We start from the raw sequence: 18,088 nt of genomic DNA, 5'->3' as shown, positions 1-18,088 counted from the left end.
ATTAAGCATTTTAAGGATGGATAGGGGGGATTTTTTTTTTATTATTCATGGGAAGGATGGGTAGGTAGGAGTTTTATTTTATTTTATTCTTTTTTTTATTTTCTGAAGCCATGCGTGGGTTGCTTTTTAAATATACTTAATTCAATATTTGCATAAGTTTCCACCTTTTTAACAGACGGAGCAGCGTAACTACTGGCAGAGGGAGGTGTCTCTGGCTCGCATCACAGCGCTAGGTACCTGAAGTCGAATACACCCATCACACCCACCGCCATAGAGCCAAGCTCCACGGTGGGGGCAGCAGGCAAACATGACGGATCCCCCGTCATGTTTGCCTGCTGCACTTGCAAATCTACAATGGCACTGTTTCACCTCTTTCACTACGTCTGCAAGGGTTTTCTCTCATAGTCGGATTATTTTTGCTGGTGGTTTGCGAGGACAAATCACACACACCGTGCAGAAGTCCATTCTTTCCAGCCAGTGCTGTCGGTGGCGTGTGATTCAATGAAGATATTTTCTGAAGTTACGTGAGAACATCACAAATAAGGCGAGTGCAACATCGATCAAAATAAAAGCCCTGCTTAACTTTTGACCAATGCCAACATGGTCACACTCGGTCGCATAGTGCCTTTATTTTATTTTTTTTTTAATTTATTTTTACACAGAGGCCAATAAAATAACCTGACTCGGGGGTTAAATGGGACACTCGGTCGGGAACCAGAACCCAGAATTTTTTTTTGTCTGGCCTAAAGGGTAACAGACAACTCATGTTCTTGGATGATAAGGTCATAATAGTGTTAAAGACACAGACCTTTGGAGATAATAAATGATGAACCTCGTGTAGTGATTAAGTTACAGTAGTGATTTACATGCATGTGGGGATAGAACTTTTCAACAGATGTGCTTATAGATTGGGTCCTTTGTATAATTTTGTTGGTCATCCAGAGGCCCTACTGAGGGAAGCAGCTGACAGGGAGGAGCAGTGGCTGCTCAGCCTGGGTGAGGACGAATACGATGCTCTACCCGAGGAAAAGAAGGAGTGGATTTCTCAACGACAAGTGAAGTTCCGACAGCACAAGCGCAGGTACTCACTAGAGGGTGGGAAAAAAACGATATCATAGATTAGATGCTGTCCACAATAATTTATTTAAGACCCCCTTTACTCAAAAATGTGTTTTTGTTGTGGTTATGTCCCCTAAAATGTCTGACCTTGATGATACTGACCTGTATCTGTGAAAAGTTGAGGTGTTTCCACAGTCGTCCCGGAGGTCTCTGTGCACTTCTCTAAAATCCGATATTAGAGCTGCAGCTATCGAATATTCTAGTAATCGAGTATTTGACCAAAAATTCTATTGAGTAATCGAGTAATCAGATAAAATGCGTTTTTGCCAAGATAAAGAGCAATTGTGTGTGTATGTGTGTGTGTGTGTGTGTGTGTGTGTGTGTGTGTGTGTGTGTGTGTCACGGACATGTCTTGGCACAGCTGTTTGGAGGCGCAGCGCGAGTCGCAAACTCGCTTGCTGTACATTAGGGTTGTCACGATACTAAAATTTCAAACTCGATATCGATACCCAGGAAAATATTTGATACTCGATACCATTTTCGATACCGCAGGGATAAAAAAAATGACAAAAATTTTAAAGGCATAAAAAATGTTTTATTAAAATTAAAACTCAAAAATAGACTTTTCAATCAAAAAAATTAAAAATAAAATCACAGTTTGTTTTCATTCTGTGCAAATTTCAAAAATGACCCAAATAACATAATTTTACAACATTTTAGCTTATAGTGCAAAAATAACAATGACATATGTTTTAGAACTACAAATTTACTACAGACTACTAAGCATTATTTTTATTAACATAGTATTGTTTTATATGATTGACATTTTCTGGAATTGTGTCGCGGAGTGGACGCGGAGTGGTGAGGGTCTCCTCTCTGCTCCTCTCCAGACTGCACCCGCTGCTCGCTGAGAACAGGAACTGCAGAGGAACGATACGTGCTTTCATGTCACTCTCCAAAATACAAGAAAAGTCTCCAATAACACCAGGAAAAGTCGCTAGGTTTGTCGATAGTCGCTTTTGACAAAAAAAAGTAAAGGAACTTTGGACATTTTCTTCCTTTTTCTAACACATTTCTCTTCGCTTTCCTCATTTCGCTTCCCTTCTGACATCTTGCCGCTACTTCTCAAAACACGCCCACCTCCTCCTCCTTCCTTTGCGTGCGTTATGTAAGCATGTTGCGCCAGTTGTGCCACATTAAAAATAGTCCGTGCGAAACACCGTGGATTTATATTTTTATTTATTTATTTATTAAACGATTCTTCGAGGCAGGAAAAATTACCCGAGGCAAAAAAAGAAGGTACTCGATTACTTCGAGTAATCGTTTAATCTCTGTCCGAGATTCAGACGTACACTGGGCCAAATAGATTTGGAGTTTTTTCATGGAAAGAAAACTTCTAAATATATTATATTTATGCACAGAGATGATTTTTTAGGGATTCAATCAATGTCTGAGGGGGATTTAAATTTGACAACGGGGGGAAATCACTTTTTTTGTCTCTGTTCCATTTGTATGGGCACAACTGTGATGCAGCACATACCACACACAATCTTCTTCAAAATTACAGCAAAAAACCTCCTAAAGAGCACTGGCCAATTGTCACCCATACATGGTTTGGTTTGATGTGGTTTGTTTATTTACACATAAAAGAAACTTTATAGAAGATACAATATAAAATGAACAGGGAAATGTGAGGGAGAGTTGCCTAAAAACCCCCAAGGGGCTGCCTGGAGTGGCAGTCTCCAGGCAGCATATCATTGGAAGTAAGCAAAAATTTCATTATGTTTCATACCAATAATTTAAAAAAGTAATAGAAAAAAAAGAAACATTATGCCTAGCACTTTATAACAATAAATCCTATAAATACCAGTCTGGTACACAATTGTAAAGAATAGTGAGCGTCATAAGACGCTCACTGTCTTCTCTAGTTTGTGGTTGTGAGGGACTGTTTTGCGCAAATATTGATTATACTGTACTGTAGTCCAACAGAATGACATTGATTGGTTATAGTATTTCAAATGCAATTGTTCAGACAAACTTAACTTGTGGTTGTAGTAATGTTTCAATGGTTGCTGGATTTTTACATTTCTTTAGCCTTCCTCAGGTGGACTTATTTTTGGAACCAGTTTTCTCATTTTCAATCTATTAGTTGAAAAATTTTAAACCATATAAAGCACAGTGATTTACCCCTGCATGTCCGTGTGTATCCACATGTTTGTCTGTGTGCCTTTGTGTTAGGGAACTGGAGCGAATTATGAGAGAGCAGGAGATAAAGAGGCAACAGGAGGAACTTGAGAGGCTGAGACAAGAAGAGGAGTTGAAGAAACAGACTGAGAAAGTGGTCAAAACAGATAGTAAAGAAGAATTCTCAGGGAAGAAGAGTCTTCAGGGAAGGAAGCAGGTCTGACATGTATACCATGCATCCCTTTCAACTTTTCTTCCTGTATCATCCAGTATACACACAGATAAATGCACACAATTGCTGACGCATAAGTGATTTTGGAATCCATCTGTTTCTTTTCCTTTTCAGTCTACAGTCACAATGGATGGTCAGAGGATGTCTTTCTGTAACTCTAAAGAGTCACTAGTAGAGCCCAGAGAGTGTTTTAATTCCCCTGAAGGTGCCAGCAGCTGCTATGAATCCCAGTATTCTTTTATGCTTGACAGAGAAAAGCTTTTAACCTTTTAATGCAACATCTCAGTATCAGTAATTGCAATAATGCTGCTGTAGTTTGAATTGAACTGATAATTGAATTGATACATTGATACATAATTGAAGTGTTTTTTAGCTTCTAGTATACATTCCTTTTGATAGTCATACTGGACATGCAAAGCTGTTGACATGAAACTCTTTTTTTTTTTATTATGGCACCTCTTTACTAATATAGCACATCAAAACAAAAAAGCCCATGAGGTCCAGAAAAAGACAGAAGAGACCAAGGGACCACAGGCAGAGTCTCTTGAACCTACAAACAACCTGGTGGGAAGACAGGTGGGTTTACTGATATGATTTGAGTTCACAATTTTATTGATCTGGTTACAGTTTTGGTCTTTATTGGCAAGCATATACACAGTGATGGTTACTTGCCAACTGAATGACCAGCTCTTGAGAATTACTCATAATGAAGTAAAGACAGTTTTAATATTACAGTCTGCTGAATGGCTGGAACCTCAGCCACCACTGTTTAAAATCTACGTATATGGGAAAATGCAGTGTGTATTTATTTCTTACTTGTGATCTTATTCTTGGTCCTCTTCCCATCTGCTCAGCTCTCTCCACTGCAGTCCAGTGAAGATGACCTGCTGTCTCAGTTCCAGGCCTATGAACAAAACCAGGTCCAGGTGGACCACATCCTGCAGTACTGGGACCGGGCCCAGGGCCTCTTGCTGGTCCCACTCTTGGATGATGAAGCCCCACTGCCATCAGAGGACATCTCCCCAGAGAAACAGGTAATTTTGGTTGACTCCAGCAAAACTACTCACTTCATCTTGGAGAGTTGGCACTCTCACTTTTTGGTTAGTGGCAATTGAAAGGATGCCATTCCTCTTCCATCCCTCAACAAATTAGCCTAATATCTATAAAATGTATATACTTTACGTTATTTTTAATCTTTTCCCAAAGCAAGCAGTGGTATTTTGGAACTCTGGTATCACATTTCCTACCTTTTAACCAGCTATTGGTTTCCATTTAGTCCACTACAATATGAAAATGAACTTTCAGAGGCTTCAAACTTTCTTCACACCAGTATTCCATTATCATAATAAAGTTGTCTACGTTAGTCTTCACTTGAAATTTGGCAGAATGAGACAGGCTCTCTGGCAGTAAATAGTCTCAAGGCAAAAGTCTGTTTTACACACCCAATTATCAGTTCTAAGGTTTATGAATGGCAATGATACTGTTAGTGACAGAAGCAGAGGTGGGTGTTTCAACCAAAAATTCATATTTAAAAATCAAGGGATTTTGATTGTATGTTGTGAAATCTTTAGTACCCCTGCATGATTTGCAAAATGACTTGTTGTAATGTAAAATGTGGGTAAATTATCATAAATGGGTCAAATATTCTAAATCACTTGTATGGTCCTTTAATGGCCTGATTGTTCTTCTAAACGGAAACAAAATGGTTTCACTCCAAGCCATGTTTTCACCACAAGACCCAAGTTTTATTTATTGGTTATTAAGGACTCTAGTTTCCCGGCGCAGCGCGGGGTGGCGCAGTGAGGCGAACCCCGCACAGAGCTAGTTTCGACCGGCGAAACGGGAGAGGCGGACAGTTTCCAAGTTTCACAGGCCGAGGTAGGCCGAGATGGGAGTGGCGGCGCAGCAGGGGGAGGTGCCGACAGATTCAGCTTGGCGCAGTGACAGTTTCGTGCAAAAAGGCTTCGCCGAGGTGCACCAAAAGCTTGCCATCTGAAACCACGTCTACTTTCAGCGTAAGACGGAGCGGAGCCCACGCAGTCGAAGTTTGGCCACACCCAGTTGGCGAAGCGCATCTGCGCTACGCCCCCGCCTCGCCAGGTCTGCGAAACTAGAGCCCAAAGTGTCACACTTCCATGACACTTAACCTTACTGTTGCCTCTTTCAAATAGCTGCTAAAAACCCTGACCACACATCCACACACTAACACACACACACACACACACACACACACCTACTGTCTCACCAGGAATTATGATTATTAGGGGTCAAAGCCCGACTGGGCTGGGGGGCATGCTTTGCAAGCGCAGCGTGGCTTACGAAGAAAATTGCCAAAGTTAAAAATTTTTAACTTCATCCCCGAAACGTAGTGTGCCAGGGGTGCTGGGAACCCAATTGTTTTTGCTTGGATTTATTATTATTATCATTATTTTTTTATTTTTATTCTTCGACGCATAAAGCTGGTACTGCAGCCTGAACTGTAATAGTTATGTGAAGAAAATTTTAGAAGTTTTCTTTTTTTTCCCATTTTGAAGCCTGTGGACCCACCGATGACCCTGCCTGGAATGATTTTTAACCTGAGACTCGCATGGAACGTGTGGGTCTGGGGTCCGACTTGCGCGGGGGGGCTTGGACCCCGCTCATACCTGCTTGTAGGTCTAGTTTATTTGTGCTTCTTAATGGTTAGACTTACCCTCAGCCCTGCCTTCTACTCATGAACCGTTTGCAAACACAGATGTTTGCAATCTCTCTTATGTTGTATAATATGAAATCTATACCTCTTTGAAGATGCTTTGTTCTCAAATACAAAAAACAGTAGTGTGACAAACCAGTGTGTGTGTGTGTGTGTATGTGTGTGTCAGGTTTTTGAAAGCTATTTCAGCTATTTGAAACAGACAACAGTAAGGGTAAGTGTCATGGAAGTGTGACACTTTATAGCCAATGAATAAAACTTAAATAAAGTTATATAAGTATATTATTCCATTATCGGCTCTACTTATCACATTATTTGTGTTTTTTTTTTTTTTTTTTTTGTTACCCAGCTAATAATGGAATAAACAGCCAATAATGTAAAGCCCTATTACATTATTGGCATAATACTTTATTGCATTGTTGGCAAAAAGTTATGCTATTGGTTCAGTAATTTTATTACATTAGTAAGTTATTACATTATCAACTTCTATTACATTAAGAACAGAAAAAATATTATGTTATTGGCAGTTATTACATTATTGGCAGGTATTACATTAATGGTTGCTGTTATTGGACACTTACTGTGTCCCTTATAGATAGATAGATAGATAGATATAAACTTTATTAATCCCCGCAGGGAAATTACAGTGCCATAGCAGCAGAAAAAACAGCCACACACAACACAATAGAGACAGTAAAACCACATTACAAACAGACTAAGAAGTGCAGTAAGATAGATAAGTGAATAAATAGTAAAATAAATAAAATACAGTGAAGTAAAATAGTAAAATAGTAAAATAGTAAAATACGATGAAGACCAGAGGCTGAGGCACTATAGGCGATCGATGGGGCAGTAACTAAATAAATAAAAAATAAATAAACCTATCTTTTTAGAGCAGAGTTGAAGAGCCTGACTGCACTGGGTAGGAATGATTTTCTGTGCCGCTCTGTTAGGCAGCGGGGCTGTATCAGTCTATGGCTCACATTGCTCTTTTGCCTGTTTATTATGTCATGGAGGGGGTGGCAGGGGTTGTCAGGGGTTGTTATTTCATCTAAATTAATTGCACACATCTTAGTCTTATGACTACAGCTACAATTTTGAATCCAGTGGTCTTATCCATCATCACCCTGCATTCACAGGCTCACTGTCAACAGTTGCCAGCAGTTGGCAAGAGGACCAAGAAAGAATGGGAGAAAAAGAGGCTTGAAAAAGAGAAACAGAAGGCAGATTTGGCTGATGCCACCATCCCTCACATTGTACTGAGCAAAACAGAGGGAGACTATGGTAGTGCCACAGAGCTGCTGAAAGGTAGTACCCTGCCTTCACAGGAAGAGGTATGTTAACACTCACGTTTTGTAGCTGGCATGATTTATATTTTTGATTTGAATGTAAACTGGCTGTTTGTTTTTTAGCACATACAGTCAGGTCCATAAGTATTTGGATAGTGACACAATAGTCATAATTTTGTCCTTGTACACTGCCAACAGTGGATTTGAAATAAAGTAATCAATATGTGATTGAAGTGCAGACTTTCAGCTTTAATTTAAGGGGTTGAACAAAAATATGGCATCAACCTGTTAGGAATTACAGCCAGTTTTATACATCGTCACTCCTTTTCAGATGCTCAAAAGTAACTGGACAAACTTTACATAAGATACATAACTATAATTATAAGGATTATATTCAATATTTGAAGGAAAATCCTTTGCAGTCTGAAGTCTGTAACCCATGGACAAATCGCCAAATTCTGAATTGCAATGTTGTTACCAAACCATTGATTAGGCTACTCCTAAAGTTGTTGCTATCTGTCTAATAGATTTTTTTTTTTTTTTTTTTTTGGCTTTTTTAGCCTAATGATGGCCTCCTTCACCTGCATAGACACCTCTTTGGATCACATGTTTAGGGTTCTGATAAACAACAACCAAATGCAAATGCAAACACTTGGAATGAACTCCAGACTCTCTTTCTTCATTTGTCATGGAATAATGAGGGAAAAGGCCACACCTGGCCATGAAACTGCTTTTTAGTCAAGTGTCCAATTACTTTTGAGCCTCTGGAAATGGGGTGACAATGTATAAAATTGGCTGTAGTTCCTAAAAGGTTAATGCCATATTTTAGTTCAACCAACCCCTAAAATTAAAGCTGAAAGTTTGCACTTCAATCACATCTTGGTTACTCCATTTTAAATCCACTGTAACTCTCCTCTCATACTTCTATAATCCTTCTAGTGCTGTCTCCTTTCATTTATCATAATTTATATCAAGAGATAGGCCCGTCACTCTTGCCAACCATGAGATCCTGTTTTTTTGTAGTTGCCACTGCAACTCATTTGCAACCCAATTAATTTTATCTTGCAGGATTAATTTCTACAAGTATACCATCTCTTTGTCTTCCTTCACCTCTGACAACTCCTCCCATCCCTCTGAATAGTCTGAGACCTACAATACCTCTCCACTTAACATGTACTTCTTGGTTTCTCATTAATTTATCATGTCCTGTTTTATCCTCCTCTTCTTTGGTCTCTTCAGGTGTTGGTTGGCTTGGGGTTGGGTGCTAGTGGCCTGCCCATCCCCCCTCCAGTCATCTTCTCTGTGGTTCCTTTTCCCAAGATGAGGGTGGCGCTAAGTGATCAGCTGACCTGCGACTGTTTCACTTTCCTAGTCCCTTCAGGCCCAGAGGTTGGTGGGATGGAAATTGGAAAGGGCAATGCAAAGCCATCACATACACCCAAATTAAAAACAATTAACAATACAGCTGGTGTGAGGCAGAGGCTACCAGCTATCTCAAGCATGGTCTTATAGGTTCATTGTAAGTATACCAATTGAGAAAAGATTTCTTCCCTAACTTTTCACCTGAACCTGCTACTTCCCCAAGCACTACCACATTCTACGGAAGATAAATTTGTCAATTTGTGAATTTACCTGTGCACTCTTGTGCATGAGTCATCAAGCCTTATTTTTAGAGTGGCCTGGGCACTGCAAGGGTAAAGATAGAGAGAGGTACCCTTGCTGAGGCCTGTAGTAATTATACAACCATATTCTCCAGTTATCTATTTTATGAATGCTTACAATACCTCCTGTACCTATAGGCGGCTGTGTGCTTCTTTGTGTTGATGGTTCAGTCCAATTAATTACTTCAATTATACTTGTACTGATGAGCCATATTAGCATCCCTTTAACATGGTGGTACTAGTTGTAATGCCATACCAAGTCATCATAGTTAATTTGGAAATGGCATATTGATGTTTAAATAAGCCTCACACAGTGCTTTTAAAGTTTCTCGAATAAGAATCATGTTTTGTGTGTGTGTGTGTGTGTGTGTGTGTATGTGTGTGTGTGTGTGTGTGTGTGTGTGTGTGTGAGTATGTGCGTGTGTATGTGTACTTGTGCACACTAAAGGAGGACATGGTAGCCACCTCTGCTAAAGGTTGCCGCATGAAGGAGGATGCAGTGATACAGGACAAGGAAGAGAAGGGTAGAGAGAGTCAGAGGAGCAAGAGACAAACCTCAACTAAGAGAGAAGAGAAGGGCTCAGGCCATTCCTGCTCAACCAGTCTCTCTCACCGGAGTGAACAAGGTGGCACACAACATGAGTGCAGCCAAAGGTAAGGGAGAACACACTGGCTATGTGGCATATAGACAAATGCATTTTCTTGCATCTACATCACGTTGCTTTGTGTGCTGTGCTCTGTTGCATTATTCCTGTTATTTTGGCATAACATACAGTATGAATGAGTGGAAGAAGTAATAAAGCATCCATCCCAAGAAGATGCACTGTTACTTTGCTGAAAATTTTACTTAGGTAGAAATTTGTTGAAGTGAAAGTAAAATGTAGCTCATTTAAAAGGTAATCAACGTTACTGAGTTACTTTGTAGAAATGAGTACATTAAGTTTAGTAAAAGAAAAATAGACTTTTTAAAAAAAAAAAAAAGATCAAATGTACAAGTATGTACAAAACATTACTGAGGCTACTACTGAGGGTTAAAGCTAGTTCGTTTGAGGTTTGTAGGGTACAAGATGGTGTGTCTGTCAGAACACAGGAATGACGAGCGGAGATGAGGACTCTTTGCCAGCAGATCTAATGGCTGTGGTGCTTTATTGTGGCACTCAGTATTGTAAACAGTTTCTATAAATAATAATAATAATAATAAATCATATTATACATCACTGCCATCTTGTTAATAATATAATGTAATCACATAAACAGAAATTACTTAAAAAGTAAATAAAAATAAATTACACAAGAAACCAACATTCATTCATTTTCACCATAATCATGATTAAACTGATCCAATAACACCATCTACTGGTTAAAGTGAACATTAAAGGCCCCAGGCTGTACAGTTTTCCAGGGTTCTATTTTAACTGTTGATATCCCTAGCAAGATGTATTTGTGGTTTTGAGTACTTGTGGTCCGCTAAATATAGTTTCACAGCTCCTTTCTCTTGTCTTTCTCCCGGAGCGCTGGCATCACAGTTCGTTTAGCCAATCAAAAGAGAGAATCAGCACCTCTCCACTGATTGGCTGACTGTTTTCTGAGTGACATATGGTCGGGCCAATCACAGGCAAGTTAACGGCTGTAACGTTATCAACGGTACTAATGAAAAACTTCACAATTTCTGAAAATGTTACTGTCCTGATGAGACAGAGAAAAAAAAATCACTTACTGGTCATGGCGTTGACGTTGGTCCAGACAATGTGGGGACAGCAGTATCCTTTCCCAACAGTTTCTTTGTAAAACCAGCATTGTACTGTGTCAGGTTGATAAAACAGTCGGCGCTGAAATGAGCCAAACAGACGAGCAAATTTGGACAAAAATCCTGTGGGACCCAGGAAAAAAATTACCATCAGCCACTGGTCTCTAATACCCCTTTTCCACCAAAGAGGTTCCAGGGCTGGTTGGGAGCCAGTGCCTGACTTAGCACCGGTTCATTGTTTTTCCACCGCCCAAGCACCGGCCAAACTGATTCCAAATCGGTTCCAGGCAAGCACCAACTTCAAGCAGGGGCTAAACAGGGGCCAGAGACAGAACCGATGACGCGACCCACCACGTCATTGGTGGGCGGGGTTACAGACCCAAGCAGGAACAGCGAACGCTATAAACGTATAGCTAAATGTAGTCGTTCGTGTCGTTCGTTCTGACCACGGATACGTCGGGTAGCCAGCAATAATTGTGTTTTTCGCCTCTGGATCACAATGTAAGCTTGTTAAAGACATGAGCAGTATTTGCAACAATTGTCGCCCATGTTGGTTATTGTGATTCCAAGCGAGCGTCTCGCACACCCACACCCACATGATCACGTTTTACGCTGACGTAATGACGTGGGTCTGACTTGGCTCCGCTTGGCTCTTGGCCGATGGAAAAGCAAACCAGTTTTTTGTTGGAACCAGTTAAGCACTGGCTCTAGCACCAGCACCGAACTAGCACCAGGTTCTTTTTGGTGGAAACGGGGCATAACGTGTGTTTCTTTTGGAAGACTGTGCAATGAAATATTAGTCTCCTTGCATCCATCTATGGTGCAACAACGTTTCTTGGACATGTTGCTAACTTGTTAGCTTGTTACCTGGGGAGGCAGGCTGGCTAGTTTAAGTGGGTGGAATAGCCTTATGTGTGACGTCACAAAAAGGAGGAAGTGCTGTCCGCGCGTTTAAAAGGGAGAGTTTCAAAAAACAGGCTGTGTGCATTTCTCCATTTATCACAGGTTTAATGCATGGTACAGTATTTATGTGGCCCCGAGACCTTCCTTATCATGACGGCAGCTCCCCTGCCGAGCAATGAACACAATTTATATAGAAGCGACACTTACATTGTGCATCCTCTCGGACAGTCGGAGCACCACAACAAAAGCACACCTCCAAACAAAAACAACCTTATCAAAGGCAAAACACAGGAAAAGTCCCCACAGGTGTACCAAGGTGAAAAAAGGAGAAAGGAAAAAGTCTGTTGACTCTGCTAAAGGCGGTGCCACTAACTAACTACTCCAGGGCGATGACGTCACTTCCTTTAGATAAGGAGGAAGGAACCTATGAACACTTTCAAAATAACAGCCTTTTATACGTGTGTGTGTGTGTGTGTGTGTGTGTCTTTGTGTCTGTGTGTCTGTGTCTGTGTGTGTAGGCTTACAACGTACCGCTGGTTGGTACCAGCCAATGGCGAGGTGGTTCTGAGGATTGGGTTCCACCCAGGCTCCTCTGGGATGTTCAGCCAGACGTTCAGCTTTGAAGTGCTGGGCACCCAGAAGTGCTATCAGCTCCTCTGTAGAGGAATCTGCACCTACCCCTCCATCTGCAAAGACTACATGTCAGTCAAAATCATATACATATACAGTCAAGAGAGGGCATGGTACAGATTATACATGGGTCTATGTCTACACAAAAATTAACCAAAACACACAACTTATGTATGTTTCCTTCACATAATTTTAGCTGCCTCAACCAAAAATGTAAATGCAATTATCGCACAGTTTTCCATAGACCATAATATAAATAAGAGCCTCTTTTAAGATGGAGCAAATACTATCACCGATCATGGAAAAGGCTCAGGAGCCCTCAAGTCTCATAACCAAAATCAGCCTCATTCTTGTCTATGAGCTAGTCTCATGGAGCTTTCACATAGCACGCACAAGACGCAGACCTCGACTTGCGCAGCCATTCATTGTGTATGTGATCACGGGGCGCAAGGGCACACCAGTCTGTGCCGAGCTGAGCGCAGCGCGAAGCTGGCGCCACCACCTGTGTATCCCCTGTGACGTCACCTCGGCGTGTCCAATAGGAGAGAATAGTGGAATCAGAAAAAAATGGCGGATTTTGGCAGAACGGCAAAACAAAAATGGAGGACAGAATCATTGTAGCTGTCTCTCTGTGTGCAGTGCTGTGGGACAGCAGACTACAGTCCTACCCTGATCTCATTAAAAAAGCCCAATCATGGAGAGAGATATCCAACAATTCAGGAATACCAGGTGTGTTAACTGAAGCAAACAGTTCATCTGAAGCTGCTGTATTGTCCGCCAGAGAAAAAGTGCACTAGAACGGAAAACTACTTTCCAGTGTCTGTTTCGGTTGCGTAGCAACTAGTGCCACATGTGCACGACACGCATGTGTGCATTCTACTCTGCATGCACGTGCGCGCTGCTCTGCGCCCGTCTGCACCGTACCCAGCGCAGAGCGCAGCCCAAACTGCGTGCTTTGTGAAAGCTGCTTCAAGGAAACACTTATTTGAGTGGTTCATTTTCATATCCATTTTGGGAGAAAAAAACGTAAAGCTACATTGAGTGATATCACATGTATTTTGTTCCTGTAAAATGACCCCTTCTAATGTGAGAGTCATCACTGTAGAGCTTCTTTCCATCTTACAGTTTATAGCCATCCTGTTGTTAATTCCTGCTTTGAGTTTTCTAATTTTATGTATTGGCCCGCAATAAGCTCCTCCTCTGCCCTCCTCTTCACCCTCTTGCTGCTTCATTCTGCACATAATTGCCAAATCCAAATTTTAAATCAATTATGCGTGTGACTCTGTCACCACAGTGATGACTGTAGTGACAGTTCAAATCAAAACAGCTTACATTGTAGAAGAAAGTTAGAGACAAAATAATCCAAGTAATCCAACAAAAGAGAGAAACCTATCCATCATTTCCATTCAGAAACATGCTTTTATAAACTTTGGTTTTCACAAGCAATCTGCTGGCAGAACTGGGTCTGTGTATCATACAGTACAGAGTTTGTGTTCTCGACAAACTCTAGTGGTTAAAAAATGCTTATTACAGCTCTAATCTTTGATGTTCAATAGATCTAACATATACAGGATTCTGTCTGTAAAATTGTTGTCATTTTGTCAAGTAAAGACTGATAGACCACTGTGTGTTCTCCTAGGACTCTCTTTGCCCTGGCTAAAAAAGTGCCCCAAGTGGAAGAAGGGCTGCAGAAGACTTATGTGGTCAATCCTGGTTACTTTGAATTTGGACCCCTACTCTGTGGCAAGAGCAGAGACAGGTGAGTAAGAGTGTGGAGGAGGGTGGCAGTGATGGTGGTCCTGGTGTCTCTTTCCAAATGAGTCCGTGTGCAGTTATGTATATTTGGAGTCACATATGTGTGTGTTTCTGTTTGTGTAGATACAAGGAGAAGTACCCAGAAAACACAGAGAGGATGGTGATCCACAACAACTCTGCTCTGGATGTAGAGGTTCAGTTCTATTTCCAGCACGATACCAAAGCTGACACATATATATTGGATCCCCCAACCATGACCCTCAAACCTGATCAGAAACAGGTAAAGTCTGTAGGAGTCCACTGAATTCACTTGTTTTGATTCTTGATGTAGTTTAATAATTAAGCTGCCAGGGGTTAAACTCAGGGATACAAAGTCTATAAACTCTTCACAGTCAAATTAATATAGAAATTTTAGCTGGAATGGAAACAGATGAAACAGCACAATTGGCTCCAATCTCAATCATTACCTTTTTACAGAGGAAAGGAGATTTCTCCATTCAAATAAATGTTCGAATAAGGGGAAATGTTGAAAAGAAGAGTAAATGAACAAGAGAATACAAGAGTAAATTCCTGCAGGTACCTAGCACTACTTTTTAATACTTAAAAAGGAATATAATCATACACATATGTGTTCCTTAATGCTTCATAAGCAATCATTTTGCAATGTCTGCAACTGTTGTCAAATTTTATGTAGATAGGGACGGCTGTCTGCCCTATTTCTTTCTCATAGTTTTATGATGTTAAAATTTTGCCAGTGTAGCTTTCTGCTGAAATTATTCTGTGTTGGACGATGGTTTTGGTACGTGGAGCAGAGCAGGAGGGCCCATATGCAGGGAACCAGGCAGGCAGGCTTACAAACAGATTTAATAAAACCAAAGGCAGGTTCATGCAGGAACTTGGAACTCAGAAATATAGATACTCAGGAACCAAACAAGCCAGACATATAATGAATTAACAAAGCCAGAATGGAAAACAGGACTTAAAAACAATAGAGAACAAGGAAACAAGATACACCTAGGGAGGATCGGCTGAGGGAAACACTGGGCAAGGATCAGAAAAATCCGGGCTAAAGCATCTAACTCAGGGCAGGTGTGGGAAGCTGGGCAGGGCAAACAAGACTGACACTGAGAAGGCACAGAAAACAAACACATCAAAAACACAAGGAAACACTTAGAGAAACAGAAAGCAAACAGTTTGAGTTGAGCAGGAAAGTTATTTATTTCACAAGGAGTAATAAGTATTAGTGTTCCATACTGACTGATAGTTAAACTGCAGTTCTTAAAATGTGGCAGCGATTGTGAAAAAATGTATTATATGTAAGAAGTATTAATGCATTACTGTTGAGAAGAATTGTCTGCCATCAACAGCCTAGCCTAAGTGATTATCTGTGATCTAGATTGAGAACAGTATAAAGCCCATGTTCATATTTTTCTGCTCCACTAGGAGTTGACAGTGTGGGCCTATCCCACCAGCCAGGGCCAAATTGAGGACAGTGTAATGTGCTGTATCAAGGACAATCCAGAGCCGGTCATTATCCACCTCTCCTGCTGGGGAGTTCGACCAGAGGTGGAGCTGGACTGCAAACAGCTACACTTTGATAGGTGTTTGCTGCACAGGTACTAGAGGACAGAACTCAAATTTAGAGTGACCTTCTAGGAGATCCTTCAATAGCTTTCTCAAATAATTTTCATGAAGTACCATGAATTTTGGAATTTTGGTGTTCGACAACGTATAGTGTCTTGTAAGTACGGATAAAGAACTTTTGACGAGTATGAGTGTTATACAAGTAATAAGAGTCAATATCTGTGTTCATGATGAATGAAAATCCTCATTGGGTAACTGACTGTGTCCACATTGTGTGATAGGCCTGTCACACACAGCGCCCCTCCCCTACACACATAGTTCACTGCAGCTTCCCTGCTCACACACGCACAGAGTGACAACCTCTCTGTCACTCACTCAGGTCTGACAGCTGACAGCTCGGTTTGTAATCACTGATAGTCAGTAGAGTTTCTGCTAAATGTGATCGGTAACAGACGCAGTGCTTTTGACCAGACACAGCTGAATGCGACTCACGTCGCATCTCTCACTGCTTTTACACTGGTCGTTTTTTTGTTTTGTTTTTTTTTTACCATCTGCTCGCTATTACCAGCTTGGTTTTTGATATAAAGTCAGTTGGAAAACTTTCCTCATACCATACGTGGTGCAGTCACAGTCTTAACACACACACCACTTACACACATACAGTAGCTGAACACACAAAGTACATTATTATTTTTATTTTATTTTGGCAGCATGCACTGATGGTCTGACACTTTCTCACTGTAGTCCATAAAAAAATAAATATAGTAGTAGTATAAATATTACAAATTAAGGCGAGACACGGCAGGTAAAATCATCGATTTTTCATGCAGTGGTCAATTTTGAGATTTTGGGCTCTTTCACTCCATGAACATGTAATCTTTCAAACTAGCATTACGACAATGTCCAAATTATACATTTATGTGTTTATTTCATCACATTTTGTCTGCTAGCAGCGTTAGATTTACTCCACGACAGGCGGAGTTCCAGTCAGCTGCTCTCTCACTGAAGCGGAGTCTCCGCTCTCCGTCTCCCACACAAAGCACACAACGCAATGTTATCCAAACAAAGGCGTTTCCTTTCTACCAGCAACCAATCGTGAAAGTCCAAAGGGGTATTTAAAGCTAAGAGCGTAATTTCATTGGCCTGTTTTGGTTTCTGATATCATGATTAGTTCAGACACTTCGCGCGGTATACTTTGACATATCGTTTTCGTGGGATCTGTTTTGAATGAATGAATGCAATGTCGGGCAAATCAATAAAGAGGAGACAACAGTAAGTCAAATGCAAGGGAATGTAAAAGGAAAAAAGCTTATGATTTACCCCGTGAAAGATCCTTGGGAAGCGCTTCTTCACGTAAGCTGACGATGGGAAACCGGCGGGCATAGATCTTATAGATAGCCTGCTGAAACGCATGCCACACAGCAGTGGCTGCTTGTCCACGTCGCCCGATTACACGAACTCATTAATTATTTACTTTGTCCAAATTGTGCTGTGTCAGGGCTGACAATAGCTATAAATAAACAAAATCAGGGGTTTTGCCACAGCCTGTTGCTGGAGTCAGATCTAATATGATTACTTTATGACAAAATGTGGACACTGGGCAGACCTAGTGTTTGTAATAGTGAATAGTAGGCCTACACACAGAGAGGGAGAGAGAGTTATTAGTATATATATATATATATATATATGTGTGTGTGTGTGTGTGTATACATACATACATACATACATTTTGTGTTAGGGATGAACATAAAGCACAGAGTTGCAGTTCTGGTGGCAAGTTTGTTTGTCTGTATGTGTTTGTCTTCGGTTCTCTACAATTGAAGGCCTTTTATGCCTATTGTGTTACTGAATTATCAATTTTAATGTACTTGGGATGTTGTATATTGTTATTGCCAAGACCCTGAATAGTTATTTTGCTTGTTAGAACTGATTTCCAAAAGAAATGTGTTGATTTTTACAATATCAATCTTTAAAAGCTTTTTTCTCAAAATGAGTTTTCTCTCGTACTCCAAGAACGAAATCTCAACTTCAGTTGCACCTATATACACCAAACTTCCCAGTGTTGCACCTAGCTATATTATGAAGACTTTTACAGAGGGATTTGTAAATATATTATTCCTAGCCTGATTTATAGAACATTTTATACCAAAAAACATGGCGAAAATCGATTTTTTTAAAGCTATTTACAGTATATTATGATTTACAGGATAACAGAAGTAGATATCCATAAATCCCTCTGTAATTTTTCCCCATCTAATATGTCAACAAAATGAAAAAAGAATTTTGAGCCTGGCTTTATCACACGATCTGATTTCGTTTTTTAAAAATCACGCAAATTAGTGCATATTTAAT

General features: G+C 40.5%; 1 protein-coding gene across 1 annotated transcript in view; it reads left to right on the top strand.

The window, feature by feature from the left end:
• Positions 1–7,246: 7,246 nt before the first annotated feature.
• The window catches only part of LOC115360473 (hydrocephalus-inducing protein homolog), a 62,981-nt gene continuing 52,139 nt past the window's right edge, over positions 7,247–18,088 (top strand). The window contains exons 1-7 of the mRNA XM_030053403.1: positions 7,247–7,501; positions 8,696–8,845; positions 9,566–9,771; positions 12,286–12,468; positions 14,037–14,156; positions 14,276–14,432; positions 15,596–15,768. Of these exons, the coding sequence (XP_029909263.1) occupies positions 7,247–7,501; positions 8,696–8,845; positions 9,566–9,771; positions 12,286–12,468; positions 14,037–14,156; positions 14,276–14,432; positions 15,596–15,768 (1,244 nt within the window). The remainder of the gene's footprint in view (positions 7,502–8,695; positions 8,846–9,565; positions 9,772–12,285; positions 12,469–14,036; positions 14,157–14,275; positions 14,433–15,595; positions 15,769–18,088) is intronic.

Source organism: Myripristis murdjan, chromosome 6, assembly GCF_902150065.1.
Source record: "Myripristis murdjan chromosome 6, fMyrMur1.1, whole genome shotgun sequence".
Taxonomy (NCBI): domain Eukaryota; kingdom Metazoa; phylum Chordata; class Actinopteri; order Holocentriformes; family Holocentridae; genus Myripristis; species Myripristis murdjan.
This window is presented reverse-complemented; position numbering and strand designations above follow the sequence as displayed.